The following is a 21,572-nucleotide window of genomic DNA, read 5'->3' on the forward strand; positions in this document are numbered from 1 at the left end:
GAAATGCCATACAGACTAAGCTCCAGTTAGAGTCTTAAGTGATCTCTAAGGCACAAGAGTAGAAAACTGGATAAAAATTTTAATTTAAGAATAAATAAGTAAAATTAAGTGCAATTTTGTAATACTCCATTAGGTTTCAGGTATACTGGATTAAATCTTATATGTAAATAAAACTCTATCTCTTTAAAATGAAGTCTCAATGTTTTCACCACAAGCCTTTGTCTTTTTCTGGCTGAGATCCTTTAAAGAGTGGTATCTTCATGACTGTAATTACACTCTCTACCACTTCTTTCCTCAGAAATGCTGAGGTCCTTGCCATTTGGCTAATTACACCACACTCTACCTTTGAACTGCTTAATTACCCACACACAAGGTTTAACTGTTTTTCTTTTTTAAACAGGCAACATAATAACGATTAAAAGTTAATTAGAGCAAATTCCAATTAGAAAGCATACCTCATTTCTTGGAATAATCAGAAAACTCTCCTTCTGGCTTTCTTATTAGGTGTGCATATTCTGATTATTGGTTTGTTTCTAATTGATGTTTTCAGTAAGAATTATTATTGTTATTATTTTATTGAAAAGTTAGCCTGTATTTGTTCCTATTCAAAATATGTATGACTAAATATAGCAACTCTTGTTTGAAATCTCTAGCGAAAAGAGTCAGGGACTGTATATTCTGCAAGATATCAAATTTGACACATTAGTTGGAGAGTCACACATTTATTTCTTCCCGTGTTTATGGTATGATGTATTTCAGAGAGAAAACTGTTATCTTTCTTAGATGAAAGAAGGCTTTGAAATATAACTACCCCTATACAGTTTGCCCATGCAAAATTTTTTGCACAATGCCTCTAACAAATAGATATCCATTCACCTCTTGGACATTTCTAAAGGAAGTAGCTGCTGACTCCCACACTGGCCTCTGAATTATTGAACAAGCAATTGTTAGAGAAGTCTTCTTCATACTGAACCAAAATCCATCTTCCTGATGCCATTTAATATAATTGGCCTTAGTTTTAAATTAAGAAACACATCTAATTTCTATTTGCAATACAACATAACCATGACTCACCCCATATTTTTCCAAATTTCTCATCCCACAACTACATATCTAATTGACTCATTGTCTTTTCTAAGTTTTTGAAAATTATTGCTGTCTTTTATACAGGTCTTCAGTTGGGTACAGGACCCCAGGTGTTATCTGGTTGGGACTTAGAGTACCGGGATATGAGCCTCCAGTGTCCTAGCAGCACCAGCACAGGAATCTAAGATTAGGCCTACAGATGTAGGTTTAACTTGTTTTGTATGCATATTAATGAAAAATAAAAACAGGTGAAATCAAAGACTGACATATTTTACTTAATTGAATGTACATAAACATTATGTCAACATGTTGTATTTATAATTCATTATTAATATTTTGCTTTTTTACTAGGCTTTCAAAATCTGGAGTGTGCATATTTACACATACTGTAAAACTCAATTTATACTAACCATATTTCAACTGTTCAGTTGTCATATGTGGCCAATGGCTACCATACCAGACAGCACAGTTCTAGAAAGTTTAATTTTATAAATTGGCCTAAAAATATATCAGTATTTTAAAAATTCCTGCCAGTATAACTTTATAATGAGTTTATGGTCAATAAAATACCCCAGCTGGCATGTCAGTTACTATCCCTCATCCTGCATTTTAAGAACCACATTTTTTATAAAACAGATGGGTTGACTTGGACCAGCATTCCCATCTCTAGATCACCTGTAATTTTGATTCTTCAGACTAATTCAACTCTTCAGTCTAGCTTACTCCTTCAAAACTATTATAGGGATTCATTGATTTATTTATTTAAAAGAGCTTTATGCACATTGAACAGGAAAGGATCATGAAAATAATACAAACTTGCCCTGACTAGTTTGGCTCAGTGGATAGAGCATCAGCCTGCAGACTGAAAGGTCCAGGCTTGATTCACGTCAAAGGCATGTACCTTGGTGTGGGCACATCCCCAGTGGGATGTGTGCAGGAGGCAGTTGATCAATGTTTCTCTCTCATCAATGTTTCTAACTCTCTGCCCCTCTCCCTTCCTCTCTGTAAAGAATCAATAAAATATATGAAAATAATACAGACTGACTTGTGACATACTAAAAGAGGCTCTCACACATAGCATTAACCGATCACTGGGTAGTTACTCAGCTTTAAAACCACCTAACTTCATCAGCATTCACATGTAATCTCCACCTAATACCTCCATGTTTGTACTGTGCAAAGCCTTCATGCAATTCAATTCCTTCACCACAGGGTCTGTGGCAGCCAATGACGCTCACCTCCTGGTTTTCCTGGCCTAGTGTGCTCCCCTGCCACCTACAATCACAGCTACCCCAGCGTGATAAGAATATAGTGGCAGGGAAGATTTGTGAATCCAAAGACAAGGTCAAAAAAAGCATTGCAGCCTCCACCTGCTGCCTTGTATCACCTACTGGAGGAGAATCCAGCCATGGGAAAGGTCCACCTGGAGAAGACCTGAGGCCATCAGTCAACAGCCAGGATTAACTTGCCATCAAGGTCATGAGCCACCTCTGAGGCAGATAGTCTAGCTTGCCTCAGGGCGACATCTGAGAGCAAAGGTGTAAGGACACAGGTAGGACCAGTGTAGCCCAGCCCTTCCAGAACTCCTGACACAGAGTCCATGCGTATAAGAAGTTATCGTTTATGCTACTAAATTATGACATAATTACACACAGTACGAGCTTATCAGAACCACACCTTAATGCTCAATATGAAACTATTTTTCTAATAAAGTGCTTTTCCAAGTATGTTAATGATTCTGTCTATAAATGAAAAAAATACACATTTCTATGACATGAACAAGACTTGAATGAAATAAATCAATATATTGATAATGGTTTTCCTCTAAAAGATAAATACAAGCATTTTAATTATCTTCATTCTTCCATATTTTCAGATTCTCTATAGTAAACATATTATTTTCAAAATCAAAATAAAATAAATGCCATGTTGATAAAATAGTGAAAAACAGGTAAATATGTGAATCGCTACTACAAAAAGGGACAGTTATAAATATTGTCTTCCAAAACTTAAGTTTTCTTCCTTGCCTTCTTTTTCCCCCCATCCTAGGATTCTTCTGCTTTAACAAAGAAAACAATTCCCAAATGGATATTAATATATTTTTCATGCATTTTATCCTTCTTCAGTAAGAAGGAGTTTAACTAGGAAGGCAGTTTAGCAGCAGCTACAACAGAACACAGAAAGTGCATTTTGTGGGCCCTGAAAGGCAGGAGGTTCTGAGAGTCAACTTCAAGTTCCATATATTTGAATACAGTCCCTTTCCTATGCTGCCATTTCTCTGAGTTTATTATTAATAGGATTATTTGAAATATCAGTGTGCCCAAGTGTATGAATCTTAATAGCTTAGACAATCCCATGACCAGAACCTCTATGCCCACAGACTTCTTAAATATGTGTCTGTAATTGTAAAGCACTGAAGTATTAAGACCCAGAAATTAATTAGATAATTCACTAGAGAAGAGTTACTACTTCAGGCAGCAGTGTATGCAGGATTTATTTTACAGTGATTTCTTCTTAGTTAAAATATTTATCATACAGAGGATCTGGTCTAGCAAGCTCCAGACCAGTAGGAACATAATTGAAATGAACGCTCTGTTCGATGCTTCTGTGTACAGACCATCAAACCTCAGAGGGAAGGCAGGGGAGGGTGGATGGCCAGTAAAAGATCAACCAAAGGACTTGTATTCGTGCATACGAGCATGACCAATGGACACAGAAAATAGGGGGTGGAGCATGGAGTTGGGGATGGGAACGGGCTGGGAGAGGTTGATTGGGGGAAAAGGAGACATGTGTAAAACTTGCAACAACAAAGAATTAAAAAAAAATCAAACCTCAGAGGGAAGGTGGGGGCAGGTGGTGGTGGGAAGAGCTCAGCCAAAGGACTTGTATCCATGCATATGAACATGATCAATGGACACCGATAATAGGGAGGTGGGGGCATGTGTTAGGGCGTGGGAGTGGACAGGGAGAGGTCAATGAGGAGAAAAAGGAGACATGTGTAAAACTTTCAACAATAAGAATAAAAATTAATAAATGACACATCTAGCTCCAGAGAATATGTGCTTTTGCAGAGCATCAGCTCTGGAGGACGGGCACCCACAGGCCACTCCAGCACATGTACAATGGATCCAGTCCTTCCGTTAGAGGGATTTCAAAAAGTCATGCAGTTATAAAGAGCCTATTCTCCTGAAGATTTAAGTCCCATTATACATAAAGGACACTTCTAATTATGCCAAAACAACAGTTACTTTAATTAAAGTGTCTGATCCCATACATAAGACATAATAAGGCAGTTTACAATGTAAAATAAATAGTTAATTAAACTATTCATTAGTCTATTGAATATGCATTGTTAAACCAAATAATAAAAAAATATAAATGAGCATTATTTTAAAGAGTTTTTAAAAACATTTTTGTATTCTTTTCTAAAAAAGAAATGTATATATAAAAAGCATTTGCCTTTTCAAGGCTGGCTAAAAAAATACAATTACTAAATAATTCCAATGGGCTAATAGTTTCAAATGTATTGGGATAATACATAAAGCAAACTGAATTTAAATAATAAATACTATTTATGATTTAACATGACTCAAGAATAACAGAAAATAATATTTTTTCTGATATGGGAAATGTCAAATACTAGATTACAATTCTCAACCACAAATATTCTGATCATCAAGATATATAACATCTAGATTTCTTCATATTTGAAACATATTTTAATCCTCTAAAAATATTTTTAAATTTATAGCATTGCAATGTGTTCTACAATAATTTAGTGTGCTATTTTTGAGAAACAACTTCTAAGAAGCAGATATAAAAATAAAATGTATAAGTCAGGTATGCATGCTACCTGAGTGTTGCAAATAATAATATGCCACATAAAATTCTACTTATTTTGTAGTTAATAAATTAAGATACAGTTGATATTATATGAAATGAATAGAAAAATAATTATACCAGAGTACAGAATAATTCTTTGAAGACATGTAAAAGCTTTTTCAATATGTCAGTAAAATTCAAAGACGTGATGTATTAACTAGAAAGATGGGCTGTGTCCCAGCTCTTTCCTTTGCGGGGCCATTATGGTAGAGAGCATCTCTAAGTCTCCTACTTGTGCAGTAAATGAGGTCCCTGGCAAAGGAGCATGGCCTTTGAGAGGTTTAAGTGACAAACACACTTTCCTCATCAAAAGCATGATTTGAGTACCTAACAGAGATTTGCTCCCTCCTCTACAGCCCTTATTAAAACACTTGCCAAAGGAGAAACAGGGCAATGGATAAGAAAGGAAGAATTAGATCAATAATCTGAAGCCAAAATCTATTATTCATATAAATATACACATTTTATAGTCCACTCAGCAGCAGAATGAATAAACTATAATATAGGTAGCAGATTACCCTAAAATAGAGAAAAGAATATGGGACTATCCAATTATTGACTTTATAAGAACAGATACTCTGCTTGCTCTTAGCCAAAAGTCTGAGAAATGATATCCAACTATTGAATGATGAGAATATATTCCCAAACATAAGCTGAATATAAGAGAACACAAAAAAATAATACATACTGTATGAATTTATCTATTGTCTGTCTATCTATCTATCTATCTATCTATCTATCTATCTATCATCTATCATCTCTCCAGTACATAAACAGACAAAACAAACCAAGCTGTTAGAAGCTGAAACAGTGGTATCCCTTGTGCTGGGTAGTGACTGGCAAGGAGCACAGTAATGTTTTGCTTCTTGACCTGGCTGATGATTACAGGGATGTGTTCAGTTTGTAAATATTCATTGGACTAGCCTCATAATCTGTGCCTGTGCAACATTTCAACCATAAAATTAAGTATGAATAGCTTAAATATAAACTCACGTATTTTGCTCCAAATCCTATGCACTCCCCACTATGCCACATGTGTTTATAACATGCCAGATTAAGCATCAATCTGGAAGGGCAAATGAGGCCAGCCCAGTGTCCAAGTCCAGAAAGGAACAGTTGGACATTAAATCCAGGATCAATTTTAAAATACTAAAGAAAATATTATTAGATCATCTGTTGCAAATGTTAATTTTTCCCCCAAATCATTGTTATGTACATGGGTAACTTCTAGCTAATTACATATTTTCTCAGATGCAATACTTTGGATTTGGAGAAATAGGACCCGCTAAACAGATGTGATTCTCAAACATAAGCATTCAGCTGCATTTCCTGGAGGCCTTAGTTAAACACAGAGTGTGGGCCCCACCCCAGACTTGCTGGTTCAGTGGCTCTGAGCCGAATTTGCATTGCCAGCAGCTGCCAGGTGACCCTGGTGCTGTCTTCTGGGAACATACACTGAGAACTGCTATTCCAGAAAAGAAAAAAAAAAATCAATCTGGAGTCATATTAGGTAAGTTTGGGAATCACCTTTGTATTTCTACTAGAAATGAAAATACTGGTAATATCAACTATTCTGGAGAGAAATTGCAAGAAATAAGGAATACAAGTAAACACTTTGACACAAAATAGGTGCAGTATAAAAAGACTGATATACATGTATATTTTTTATCTCTGGGCCTTCCCTTGTTTGGAGTGTAGAAAACTTTCTTCAGCAGGTGGAACTGACCAGTTCACTTTAATTCAGAGGCCTTCAAACCTCGATGCACATTATAATCTCCTGGGGAGTTTTTAAATGCCCATATTTGGGCTGTATCCCAGACCAGTTAAATCAGGATGTCTCCAGGGTGGAACCTAAGCATTAACAATTTTTAAGTTCTCCAGGTGATTCTCATGTGCAGCTAAGATTGAGAATCAATGCTTTACTTCCACAAACTTTGCCCATTTACTATGTTCCATTTGCTATAAAACAAAAACAAAAACTGTCTGGGCATTAAAATATATGAAGTCAAGTTGTTGACTTTAAGGGTCTTATTGTTTAGTCAAGGAAATGTACTCATAGATGGACATGTTGAATATAATAACAAGGACATTAAGATGAAAATATAAAACGAATTCTAAGAAAGCATAGAAAATGGCCACTTACTTTTACCGGGAATTTTAAGGAAAATCTGCTAGAGGTTCTGGTTTATCAATTCATATATTAAAGTTCTATTGTTATTGTTGCTTTAGTAACACTGTGCTAGAAACTGTGTCAGACAATTGTAGTTGTGATAAATTTTATGAAGAGGATGGAGAGGACCATGAAACTTAGGATAGCAGATTTCACTGAGTGAGAGAAGTCTGGAATGGCTCTGACGTTTGAAGAAAAGAATGATTAAGTTGACATGTGAAGAGTAAGAGCAAGTTATCTCTATGAAGGTGAGACAAGGGGGCAAGGTTTGCTTCAGTAGTGAAAACCCCGTGATGGGAGGGGACATGGTGTTTCCAGGGACTGTAGGAATTCCCAAGATGCTGAAATCAGCTGGGGAGTCATGGGAGGTGCGGCTGGGAAGACCTGCCTTGTAGGTTGTGTTATGACTTTTGGTCTCTATCCCAGAAAGCATTGGAGAGATTTAAACAGAGAATGACAATGGTTTCTTTTCATAAAGATCAATTTAGCCCGAGTGTGGGAACTGATCAAAAGGCATGAGAGTGACTGAAGGAAAACCATTAAAGGGCTGAGACATTTTCTCAAACAAGAAATAATATAAGCACATTACACCTTCATGCCGAGAATACTTTTTTTAATTAGAAATATATTTGATATTTAACACTGTGTAAATTTAAGGTGTACCACCTGTTAATTTGATGTGTGTATATATTGCAGCGTGATTGCTATTGTAAGGATAATTAGCACCTCTACCATGTTACATAATTATCCTTTCCTTTAAGTAGTTGGGATAATTAGGTTCTAGTTTATCAAGTTTGATGATTATAATATAATACTCTTGTCTAAGTTTATTGTGCTCTGTGTCATATCTCTAAGGCTTATTTATTACTTGTTCTAAATTTGAACCCTTAAAAGCATCTGTCCTGTTTCCCCACCTGCCATACCCTGCTAACTCCCATTTGATTCTCTATTTTTAAGAGTTTGGCTTTTAAAATCCACATATAAGTGATATTATGTCTTTCTCTCCAGGACCTGTCATTCATCCTTCCTCCATCTTTTAGTCAAGAGAGCAGATGTGAGGATTCAAGCAGGAAAACTCCTGCTGAGCTATATCAACCAGTGTTCATATTGATGGTCACAAGCTAGAGAGGGGGGGGGAGGGGAAACAACAACACAAAAACACTGAGAGAATCTTCTTCTCTTGGCCAAATAATATAGTGTTTATTATATACACATTTCTCTTAAATATTTGTTACATCCTTAAAAAAAAAAAAAAGAGTTGGATAACCTCAACAATCTGGATATAAGTAGAACTTTTTTTTTCTATTTATTTGACCTTTACTCATGCAAATTTAACATCTAAATAAACACAGGGAAATGTTACAGATTATCTGATTTCCTGCTCCTTTCTCCAGTATTTCAGGGGCATGCACCTAAAGGTTTCTTCTTGCTTTGCTTCAGATTCTGTTTCTGTGTCAACAGAGTCACCAACTGAGATGCTACAAGGGTCAGACAAGTACTGCAACCATGAGGAGACTGGCATAAAAGAGTTGAACTATCACAGAGATCCCCACCCGTCACTAAGACCAGTCAGCAGAGGCAGCCAGAGTTAAGCACCATCACTACCAGTAGACTCTCTACAAGTTGGAATCCAGCCTTTATTTAAGCTTTTCTAGTTCAGCTCATTTGCCTTGTAATGAAGATAGAGACAAATCATCTTACAAAGCCAATTTGCTAGGGTGCAGCTAGTATTTCCTACTTGAAAGACCTTGGATACATTTCTAAATCTGTCTGATCCTGCATTTTCCAGCTTTTCAGGGAGATTAACTTTTCTCTTTTCTGAAATCAGGATAATAGCATGGACCTAAAACAATGGATAGTATCTATGGTAGCTCCTGCTTCCCCACTTTTATGTATAAAGGAGGATAAAAGGAATTAAACACACAAAAATACTTTTAGAGTGTGGGTGGTTGGATTTTGTGTTTGGGTGGTTGGATTTTGTGTGATTGTTTCTTTCCACTTTTGTTAATGGGCATTATACACGTGTGCATAGACACACACACACACACACGGTAAGCATGACATTTAATTAATTACTCTAAAACTGTCAATAATCCCAATTGCTGCCTTAGTATAAAGTGTATAAAATAGAATGAGATTTCACGTTCTTCTCTAATTTGGGCTTAAAAAATTTATTAAGCCCAAAGTGTCAATCTGTGGACAAGTCTGAATTGGCTTCTATCCCTCAAAGACAAGGCTGCTCCCATGAAGTCCCATGTTGTCTGCACCTCTGCAATGCTTTTCTTTCTTCCTCATTTGATCTTCAATGTTTAGTATGTACTTCCCTCTCCAGCATGATTACCTTGTTGTATGTGATAGATACAATTGGTCATATTACTTCCACCAGAGTCTATATTTCCTAATTGAGCTTATTCCCATGCACACACACAAACTTATACAATGTCTATTCCAGTTGCATCCACCAAACAATTGATGAATAAATAGAATAGTAAATAAATGAAGTGAAATAAAATTGTGAAATTTAGTTTGATCATTTTTTCTTAATAAAATAATCCAGGACTCATTATCATTTTTCCTGAAATTTAAAAAACAACAACAAAAAACAAAAACAAAAAAAGAGAGAGAGAGCCAATATAAACATTTTCTTAATACATTAATTTACATTTTTGGCATTAATTATATTCTCATATAATCTTGACATATTTTGCTCAAGTACTCAAAGTTGACCTAGTTTTATACATTACATTCCAGAGCAGCACTACCATTATACATTCCCAACAGCAATGTATGACTGATCCAGTTTCCCTGAATACTGACCATCATTTGGTATAATCATTTTTATTTCATTTTAGCCATTCTGATATGAGAGTAGTGGCAACCCTTCTTGTTTTAATTTGCATTTATTTAATGGCTAATGATGTTAACTGCATTTTTATGTTCTTATTTACCATTTGTATGTCCTCTTCAAAGAAATGTCTCATGTCCTTGCCCATTTTCTATCTTATAGAATAAAGAGGTAATATGCAAATTAACCATCATTCCAACACACAAGATGGCTGCCCCATGTGGTCAAATATGGCTGCCTCCATGTAAACACAAGATGGCCATCACAAGATGGCCAACAGGAGAGGGTAGTTGTAGCCAATCAGGCCACAGGGGAGGGCAGTTTGAGGGCAACCAGGCCTGCAGGGGAGGGCAGTTAGGAGTGACCAGGCCAGCAAGGGAGGACAATAAGGGGTGACCGGGTGGGCAGGGGAGGGCAGTTGGAAAGGATCAACACACAAGATGGCTGCCTCCATATGGTCAAAGATGGCCACCATAGAGGACAGTTGGGGGCAATCAGACCATCAGAAGAGGGCAGTTGGGAGGGACCAGGCCTGCAAGGGAGAGCAGTTGGGGACAAGGCCTTCAGAGGAGGGCATTTAGGGGTGATTAGGCTAAAAGGGGAGTGCAGTTAGAGGTGGCCAAGCCAGCAGGTGAGGGCAGTTAGAAGCAATAGGATTGCAGGGGAGAGCAGGTAGGGGCAACTAGGCTGGCAAGTGAGGGCAGTTAGAGGCATTCAGGCCAGCAGGGAAGCAGTTAGGGCCTCCATATATATTAGAGGTCTGGTGCATGAAATTTGTGCACTGTGTGTGTGTGTGTGTGTGTGTGTGTGTGTGTGTGTGTCCCATAATCCAACCTGCACCATATCCAATCTGGGACATCCCTCTCACAATCCAGGACTGCTGGCTCCCAACCGCTCTCCTGCTTGGTGTCTAATTGCCCCTAACTGCTTCTGTCTGGCAGCCTGATCATTCCCTAACCACTCCCCTGCCAGCATTTATCAGAAATCAGTTAGGCCTATTTGTATGGACTATTTCTGGGTTCATTATTCCATTTTATTGATTTATTAGAGGCCCAATGCCTGAAATTTGTGCATGGGAGGGGGTGTCCCTTACCCCGGCCGGCAGCATAGGGATCGGGCCTAAACTGGCAGTTGGACATCCTTTTTCCTAACTGCTCACCTGCCTGCCTAATTGCTCCTAATCACTCTGCCTGCCCGCCTGATCTCCTCAACCACTCCCCTTGCCAGCCTGGTTGCTCCTAATTGCCCTCCCCTGTTGGCCTGATCCCCCTAACTGCTCTCTCCTGCCAGCCTTTGTCCCTAACTGCTCTCCCCTTTTGGCCTGGTTGCCCCTAACTGCCCTCCCCTGCCAGCCTGATCCCCCAACTGCTCTCTCCTGTCAGCCTGTTTGTCTCTAACTGCTCTCCCCTGCCAGTCTGAATCCCCTAACTGCCTCTGTATCAGCCCTGTCACCATGGATTTATCCAGAAGGACGACCTGAAAGATATCTGGAAGATAACCTGTCTAATTAGCATATTACCATTTTATTAGTATAGTGTCAATTCCTCTGCCAATTCCACTTAACCTTAAGTTCTGTAGCTACTGAGACCTGATTAAAAAACACACATAAACAATTTATTATCAGTTTAATATAACACTTATTTTCAGTTAAAATAATATATATTTTTTTTAAGTTTGGGATATTGTATAGTTTTGTTTACAAAAATCAAGCATTTTTTTCTACTGTTACACATGATTTTCAAAAATGCAACTAAATAGGGATAACAAAAGAAAAATTTGAGGTAAAAAGGCCAGGATGCATTATAGAAAAAAAATTTCTTTGATTGCAATCTCCTTTACTCTTTTTTTCAGTGTAAATTGCTTATTTTAAATAAAAACATAAACTCATTAACCATACAGTACATGCCTAATTCAAACAACTAAAACCATCAAACAGAAGGTCCACTGAACTGTGACATTTTATGTGCTAAAAAGCTTTCAATGCATTATATGAGGCTCTCTGCCTTAAGTCTATAAATTTTTATTGTCTGTCCTAAAGCACATAAAACTTTCTTGAATGATTTCCAGTCATTTATTTTCCACAGAATCTAATCTGCTGAACTGGCTTTTCAACATTTACTTTGCTTTTTAACAGTGAGAATTACATCGTAAGTACTAAATACTCAACCATAGTACTGCTCTAATTGTGCTGTGGAGCTGACATTAAATCATAAAACCCCAATTGCATTTAGAATATTTTATTTCTTCAGAATTAATTTCTTGGCTTGCACCACTTTCAGAACTTTCTTCAACCATAAGGCTTATGCTTAAATACCACCAAAGAACACATTCACCATAACTTAAATAAATGTTCTCACCAGTCCCTTCCCATCATCCACACTGCCATCCAGGGCACAGCCATTAAGATAATTCCCTAGTTTATACACACATGAAACACTCAAGTATAGAGTACAGCTACCCTGAAAAGGTAAAAATCTCCCATTTGTCAGACCAGCTAAACTGAAACACTCCCCTCTGAAAGAGATAGACTTGGAGGACCACTGCACCAGGTACTTGCTAGGACATTGACTAAGAACTTCTTTTGTGCAATATTGATCATCAGTGACCCCTGCAGCTATAGATAAGCCAAGATTTCTCTAGATGAGTAGATAACTCAGGAAAACTATAAATGCCACCTGAATGCATTGCAAGAAAAAGTACAACAAAGGAGATCACGTCATTACCTGTTTGACATCATATGCCAGAAGAACATATTTCAAATCTGGTGAAACAGAATGTCTTGATGCTTTGAAGGTTCCCTATAAACAAAACAAAACAATTACCTATATACGTAAAAGCCTAACCGACCGAATAACCAAATGACCAGTCGCTATGATGTGTACTGACCACCAGGGGGAAGATGCACAACACACGATCTGACCCCTGATGGTCAGTGCACTCCCACAGCCAACCTCCTACAGCCAGCCAACTTCCCATGGTCCCTGCCTTGGGCTGGTAGGCTCCCCCAATCTGCCCCGATGTAGGGGGCTGGCTGGCCAACCTGGTGCAGTCCCTCCCCTTGGTCAGCCAACTTCCCATGGTCTCTCCCCCAGGCCAGCAGGCCCCCCTGATTGGCTCTGATGGGGGAGGGGGCTGGCCAGCCAAATCCTCCAGACCCTCCACCCGGCCGGCCAGTAGACCCAACCTGTGCACAAGTTTGTGCACCGGGCCTCTAGTCTTTAATAACAGGTTAGCATACATTTAGATATACACATATTAAAAAAAAAAAAACACATCATTTCTGTTAAACCCATAAACTGTTAAATAGGTATTCTAATTCCTGTAGTAGACATGCACATGCATATATGTATGTGTGATTATTCAGAAGAATACAAATACTTAGAGAGGCTATAGTAAACATTTCATTAATAAAATAATTGCTACCATATTTTTTCTACATGTTATCACTATAAAACTATATTTTCCTTATAAGAAATAAAAAGCAAAAACTCAATGAAATTCTTAAGTAAGCAAAATGCTTTTATATTTGCATATTCATCAAAATGAAAAGACATAGTTATATTATGTCAGTGTTTTTCAACCTTTTTTGGGCAAAGGCACACTTGTTTCATGAAAAAAATCACGAGGCACACCACCATTAGAAAATGTTAAAAAATTTAACTCTGTGCCTATATTGACTATATATAAAGTAATTCTCTTGAATAGGAATCAAATAAACACAAAGAAAGTATTTTATAATTACTTTATTATGAAATATTAAGTAAACAAAATAGTGAAAAATTATAAAATTCTTGTCTTATCTGCACCTACGGCACACCAGGCAACATCTCGCGGCACACTAGTGTGCCGCGGAACAGCAGTTGAAAAACGCTGCATTATGTAATATCATGATTTCTGTACTTTTCTTACATGTTGTATATTTATATTGAAAGAAGATACATATTATAGACAGAATATCTTTAAAGTAAACTTCTAGAGATAAACAGATTAAAACACAAAAATATATTTTATTGTGTATATATATATATATATATATATATATATGCATGGAAAATGACCCAGTACTTCATTGATTTTGAGCCTATAATTTTATCTTTGAATACACTTGATGTCAGAAAAAAGTTGAAAATAAAATGAAGGCAAAATACATTGAAAGTAGAGAAATAATTTTATTTTAAGTAGAGATTGTATTTAACTTCCTATCAAAAGAGAAGGCAAGCAACCCTGGCTGGCATTGTTCAGTGGTTAGTGTCAGCTTATGTGCCAAAGGGTCATGGGTTCAGTTCCCGGTCAAGGGCACCATACCTTGGTTACAGGTTCAATCCCCAAACCTTTTGGGGCACATGCAGAAGGCAAAGCAACCAATCAATTGTCTCTCTCAACTAACTCTCTCTCTCTCTCTCTCTCTCTCTCTCTCTCTCTCTCTCTCTCTCTCTCTCTCTTTCTCTCTCTCTCTCCCTCTCTCTTCCTCTTCCTCCTCCTCCTCTTTCTTCTTCTTCTCCTCCTCTTTTCTCTCCCTTCCCCCTTCTACTATCTCTAATAAATCAATGGGAAAAATATTCTCAGGTAAGGAATAAAAAAAAATAATTAAAGAGAAAGAAGCAAATTGAGTTGATGCATCAAAAATCTACAAAATACAAAGAATATAAAATGAATATGAATTTTAGGCAACCCATTTTGAATACAGATATACATCTTAATAATTTTGTACACCTTATATCAAGGCACTTTTCTGATGAACAGAAAAGGGTGAAGTCAAGATTTTCTCATTTAGAAATCCCCAAAACCCAATGAACAAGGTAAGAAACTGACTAATGAGTATTTGGGAAAGTTTGCATAAAGTAATAAAAATATATATTTGGCTTTTTATTTCAGGTTCTGGGTACAGAGTTCCTAAAGTCCTTGGAATTTTCTGAGCAATAGGAGTGTCTTTTGTTAATAACTAATCCTCATTGAACATCCCAGGTTTATGCTGAAACAAACTAATTTGAGGTTCTGCTGCTAGATGAGTAGCTAGAGGTATCTGGATGTGGGCAGCCACCATGGGATCCAAATTCCTCATTAGGTCAGGGTGAGTGGAAGGTCAGGAGATGTTCAGTCACTTGGCACATCATTTAATCAGGCATGCCTAGGTAATGAGACCTGGATAAAAACTCTGATTTATAAGATTTAAAGAGGCTTCCTTGTTACTAAACATAGCAATGGACTAGGGGCATGGCACACCCAGCTCCACAGAGACAGACAGAGATTTGGGCCTTCCGAATCCACCTTATTTCCCTCTTCATCTAGCTCATCCTTTGTAACACAGTAATCATAAGTACAACTGAACATTGAACAGCACTGGTTTGAACTATGCCAGTATACTAGTAATTGTATGCAGATCCCTCTCCCTCCCCCCAGTAAATATAGTTCACCCTTTGCACCCCTGGGTTCAACATCTGCAGATCTAACCAATCAGGATGGAAAACAGTATTTTTGCAATCAAAACTGTAATTTCTGACCTGCGGATTCCTGGGGATCAAAATAACTGTTTTCTATCCCCACTTGGTTGAATGCACTAATGTGAAGGACCTACTATAGAGTGAAAAGTTATACAAGAAGGTTCCACTGAGTAAGGGTTGGCATCCCTAACCGCCCATTGTTCAAAGATCAACTATATACAACTTTCGGTGAGTTCGTCTAGAGAATTATTAAATCTGAAGGGGGAACAGATGAATTTGTGTCCGGGTTCAGCAGAAAGGCAGGGAGCCTGGGATCTGGAGACCTGACGTTGTTACCTGAAGTGGGGGCAGTCAGAAGCCCTGACTCTGTATGATCGTCACTGAGTCTAGGTAGTTAGTATCAGAATGGAATGGAATTGTAGGTCAACCAGGTGGGGTCAGAGCATTGTGGTTGAAATAACACAGTTTAATCTCTGAGCAAGGTTAACAAGAGAGTAGAGTGGTCTGGGAGAAAAATAATATTATACGGCAATGCTAACATTTCAATTTTTGTATATATTATATACAGGGTGGGCCAAAAATATTGTAGGTTTATATTTTTGTATTATCTTCATTATATTATTTTCCACATGAACAACTTTAAACATATATTTGTCCCTCCATGTGCATACACCTTGTACAATCCATGTATGAGAAGATATTTAGAAGGCCAGAATAGTCATATAAAATTCAGTTATTTTTTTTCTCAAAAAAAAGCACAAAAAAACACAAACATTTCAAGAGCAATGACAATAACAAAAGCAACAATGGAGCTACCATGGGATCTATCATTTATTATAGGCTATCAATTGCTTAGATTTTTGCAGTTTTCAATAATCCTCAATCCTCCTCATGACAACACCATGTGGTAGGTTTCACCATTCTTAGAGTTTCATTAACTTATTTTTGAAAATTGATTTTTTGAGAGAGAGAAAGAGGGTGGAGAAAGAGAGAGAGAAGCATTGATTTGTTTTTCCACTTATTTATGCATTCACTGGCTGACTCCTATAGGTGCCCTGACTGGTGATGGAACCCACCACCTTGGGAAATTGGGATGCTCTAACTGAGCTACTTGACCAGGACCTCTCTCATTAACTTGATGTACATTGAAACTTGGTAGACATTAGTCTGTGGGGAATATAGGGTGACATTGAAAACTCAAGGTCATCTCACTCAACATTATTATATCAGGAGGTGAATTGTTACACAGTAAGGGGAGTCTAATTGTTATTTAAAAATCAGGTAAGCCCTGGCTGGTGTGTCTTTATTGGTTGTATAAAGAAAGGTCACAGGTTCAATTCCAGGTTAGGGCACATCCCCAGGTTGTGGTTCAATCCCTGGACCCAATGGTGATGAGTAGGGAGACACATCAATATATCTCTCTTCCTTCTCTAAAAATCAATGAATATGTCTATGGGTGAGAATTACAAACAAACAAATAAGTAAATACATAAATACATAGGGTTAAGAGGGCAATGCCATCATCTGTGCTATGAAGATTAGAAAACACTAACGCCACAGTTAAACTTGTCTGAAGTTCACAAAAGAACACACATCACAAAATTATACAGGAGTACTTCCTTTCATTAATCCTGCACTATCTCACCAGCAGGAGTGTCTCTCTCCTCCCTCCAAAGAACTTCCCTGTCTGGAGTCTGAATTATTTCAAAAGAAGCACTCCTCCCTAGTCCCCACCCACTCCCCTGTGATGTTCCTCACACTCACAAACTTCACAGGTTCACAGGTGCTTCTGTGCCTCCAGAGACAACACTTTAGTATCTTTTATAGATCTCACAATTATCTAGTCTGGCACTTTATTAATTATCACTCTCCTGCCTCCAGCTCATGTAGGGCTTCTGTACTGGGAAACTTTCCAAATATCTTTCCAGGGGCCAAGCTGCTGAACCATCTCTGAATTTAGAGAGTGGTACCCAGGTCACTGGTGCTGCAAAGAGACTTGCTGATGATAACGCGTATAAGAAACACATCCTTGCAGCTTAGTCAAGGAACATTGGAGTTCTCAGGCAAATCCCTCCTAGCGTAAGTCATTAATGTTATCATCTGCTGTGGCTGGGAAATTAATTCCTCCTAGCAGCCACAGGAGACCTCGGGGTCTACACTGACCCAAATTATAGACATCAATATAGTTTGGTTGAGTGTCAATTTTATATGGCTTCCAATTAGGGTTTCGGTAAAATTCATTGTTGCCAATAATGCTGTTATCTGACCTACATATTTAATCACTTCATCGCTATTGAAGAAATGAATGCAAAAATATTATCCACATATCATTATTAGCAATACTTAGCAATGATGCCCACCAGTGTATTTTTTGACACTGAAAGTGGTATAAAGGACATTAAAATGCATGAAATCGGCCATCTAAGAATGTTCAATTAAAGTCAAGCAAGGTGACAATAAACAGAGAAAATTAAACAAGCAGGTGGTTAACTAAAGCAATTAAACAAGGAAGACAAGACATTTGATCAAGTTGAGAGGCAAATGCATGCTTTCAAGAAGCTTAGGGAGATTTTGTAATACCTCTTTTGCATATATCACTTTATTCTGGCAGAACTCATTTATTGAACATTCACAATATGACAAGCCTCATTGTAGGCACTGAACATGTTACAAAGTTGCAAAATTGAGAACCAAACTCCACTAAAGTTTTCTCTATCCCATATTGGGCAAGATAAGACAAGTCCTATGTTTCTCTGTAGTCCACAGTAGAGCAAGGGCCTACAACTCAAATGCCTTAATGGACTGGGCATGGAGTGAAAAAATTCAGATGTCTGAATAAGTTTGGGATAAATGGAATCCTAAAGCTGCCTAAAAGAGGCAGGAGTCCCTCAGCTTCAAATAATTGTTATCTTACAGGAATAGAGTATATAGAATTTTTAGTTTTCCAAGTTTTTTAAGATAACTTAAAAATCAGGTTTTAATTTAGAATCTCATGATTTTTAAATTATAACCTAATACTTTTCAATATACATATGGGGGCAGATTTTGCCTAGTGGCTGGCTGCCAGTTGCTAATTTCTGGTAAAGCAATAACAGCCATAAGAATGAGAGAAGGGACTGGCGAGTGCTGCTCAATAGTTAAGCATGGATCCATGAACCAAGCAAGGTTGATTCCCTGTTAGAGCATATGCCTGGGTTGCTGGCTTGATCCCCAGCAGGGAGCATGCAGGAGGCAGCTGATCAATGATTCTTTCTGATCACTGATATTTCTTTCTTCCTCTCCCTTCTTCTCTCTGAAATCAATAAAAATATTTTAAAACAATTTAGGAATGAGGGGGGAAAAGTAGATGATATGGGATTTAAAGGACAGAACAATATCATTTTTGTATATTTGGTGGTAATGTACATAAAACATTTCATGATGGAGTTTTTCTTCAGTTGAATAAAATTACAGATACACTATGAGAATAACTTCCACAAAATTCATAAATAGCTTAAGAAGATTCCTGGAGAGCCCCGCCTGGGTTCTTCATTGGTTGGAGCATCATCCAGTGTACCAAAAAGGTATCAGGTTCAATCCCCAGTTGAGGTGTATGCAGGAGGCAACTGATTGATGTTTCTCACATCTCTCTTCCATCCTCTCTCTCTCTCTCTCCCTCTCTCTCTCTCTCTCTCTCTCTCTCTCTCTCTCTCTCTCTCTCTCTCTCTCTCATCAATAAAAACATATCCTCAGATTTGGATAAAAAGAAAAGATTCCAGGAGAGGTCGGGGGTGGGGGTGGTGGGCGCGGAGCCCCATGGATTCCTGCTAATATTATATTAATGACACAAGCATTATTACCTACGTGAATGTGGCAGAACTGATCACTGTTTTCATGAATGCTGAAATTTAAAGCCACAGAATAAGATTTGAATTTAGAATAATTACTCTGGTACAAGAGTGGAATGGATCTGTTGACATTTTAAGTCCTAAGACATTGTAAGAGGCTCTCATGAAAAACCAGGTGATTTTAAATATTAAAGAAGAAGCAAGTGCACAGAGGAGAGGGGATGTATGCAAAAGACAAAGGGATTTAATTATTACATTTGAAGATAGAAAGAAGGATGTGTACAAAACACATTCTGGGTTTTTCAAGTGTTTATTACTCAGTGAATCTTGTTACGGCAAACTAAGCTGGGAAGAAGCAAAAAAAGTTGTTTTTTTTGAAAGTATGTTTTTATTGATTTCAGAGAGGAATGAAGAGGGAAATAGAGATAGAAACATCAATGATGAGAGCTGCCTCCTGCATTCTCCTTACCAGGGATCGAGCCTGCAACTCAGGCAAGTGCCTTGACCAGGAATCAAATCATGACCTCTCAGTTCATAGGTCAATAGGTCAATGATCAAACATGGAGCCACACTGGCTGGGCGTTTTTTTTTGTTTTTTGTTTTTTTTTGTTTTTTTTGTTTTTTTAGAAAAATGTTATTTTAGACAAGCACAATTTAGATGTGTTATGGATACAATCCCTTGAACACATCCATAGGGATATAAAGGATTTTTGTACAAAAGCCTGGAGTTTAAGACAGCTACCGGGGAGTGTCATCCTCAATCAGGTATGTGGAGTATGAGGTGAAAGTCTACATCCAATGAAAATCCACCCTCATCAGATAACCAGAGCAAAACCCCTCAAAGAACATGCTCTACTAGGGGTGAAATAGTAACAATGCAGTTATAATGAATATTATTTACCACTACTTTTATCACTTAAATGTGTTTTCTTTCTCTTATACTTTTGTTCAACCTGCTCACCTGTTGCAATATCATCACCTTTGCCTGCTCTTTATTCACATTGCATTTCTCTGAAATATTTTAATTCTCCCCATTCCCCTCCCCTGTCCTTTTCAGCTCAAATGATTCATCTGACCTCACATGTGTATAATTATATGTGCAATTCATCTGATCATTGATCACTGTTCATGATTGCCCTTCTAGGTTGTTTGAAATTGCAATTTACATTTTTTATTGCCACAGTAATGTCCCTATTAAGATGCTCCATTGCAATGATTCCCTCTTGTCAGTAACATTATAACTAGAAAAGGAAATAAGATGATAGTGTTCCAAGATGTCAGGCATTAAAGTTCATGGCAAGAAATCGTTAAACATAAACTTAAATGTCTGAAGTGTCAGAAAATGTAAAATATACATTTGTATGACTTGAGGCCAGGAAAGGACTGAGCAAAGGAGAAGAATGAAGATGAGGATAACATTAACATAATTTGATAAGAAGGACTTGGTTACCTTACGATAGATAAATGGCAGAAGCACAGGAACTATGTAGTTCAGGTCAGTATTGTTCTAGAACTTGTAAGAAGCTGGTGATAAAAATATGTAAAGACATCTCTACGTACCCTCCACCCACAAAAACATACTAGTCCAGACACTGGAACTGAGTGATTCTCTAAGCCTTAAAATGTAAGTGGCACATTTTCAACAGTTAGAGAATGATGAAAACAGGAAGGTAGGTCTTAGTGGGTCCTATGATCTTTTCTTCCTGCTCTCTCCACCTCCACCCCTCCAAACTCTCTCTCTCTATTTCTCTCTCTCTCTCTCTCTCTCTCTCTCTCTCTCTCTCTCTCTCTCACACACACACACACACACACACACACACACACACACACACACACACTGTGTGGACCGTGGACCCTATTCAGTGTACATTGGATGCTCAAGGTGAATTAGAGTATGAAGGCCCTATTCAGATTACACCGGATGTCCCAAGTATGGAAATCTTAATCCAAGTGTTCACGGTTGAGTTGCTCTATGCAGATGCAAAGGATGGAGAAATCTATGCACTGCGCAAGCGAGCTCTTCTATAACCCAAAAGACTGAGGTCACTATTTGGCAAAAAGCTTATTTTATCTAATTAGTGTAAAATAAGATACTGGCAAGCAAGTAGCCAGTTAGTGAGAGGCAGCTCAGATGATGGCTGGTGTGGCTGTTTGGTGAGGCTTTACTTTAAGGATGGCTCCTGTATAACTAGCTCCTATGTAGGAGGCGACACCTTGGCAGGAAGGATGTATTGTTAAGTAGGTGGTGTGCGGCTACCAAAGTCTGTGGGACTTTGCTTTGAAGAACTGTTTTGTCTAGTGGCTCCTTGTTACCAAAGGCT

At 37.8% G+C, this 21,572-nt stretch overlaps 1 protein-coding gene across 5 annotated transcripts in view; it reads right to left on the minus strand.

Annotated features, from left to right (window-relative positions):
• DPP10 (dipeptidyl peptidase like 10) overlaps positions 1–21,572 on the minus strand; it is a 613,760-nt gene that overhangs the window by 274,982 nt on the left and 317,206 nt on the right. For all 5 annotated transcript variants that reach the window (XM_084892516.1, XM_084892515.1, XM_084892519.1 and 2 more), the window contains one exon: positions 12,707–12,781. In XM_084892516.1, coding sequence (XP_084748642.1) covers positions 12,707–12,781 — 75 coding nt within the window. The remainder of the gene's footprint in view (positions 1–12,706; positions 12,782–21,572) is intronic.

Source organism: Pipistrellus hanaki, assembly GCF_964339955.1.
Source record: "Pipistrellus hanaki genome assembly, chromosome: 8".
Classification (NCBI taxonomy): Eukaryota; Metazoa; Chordata; class Mammalia; order Chiroptera; family Vespertilionidae; genus Pipistrellus; species Pipistrellus hanaki.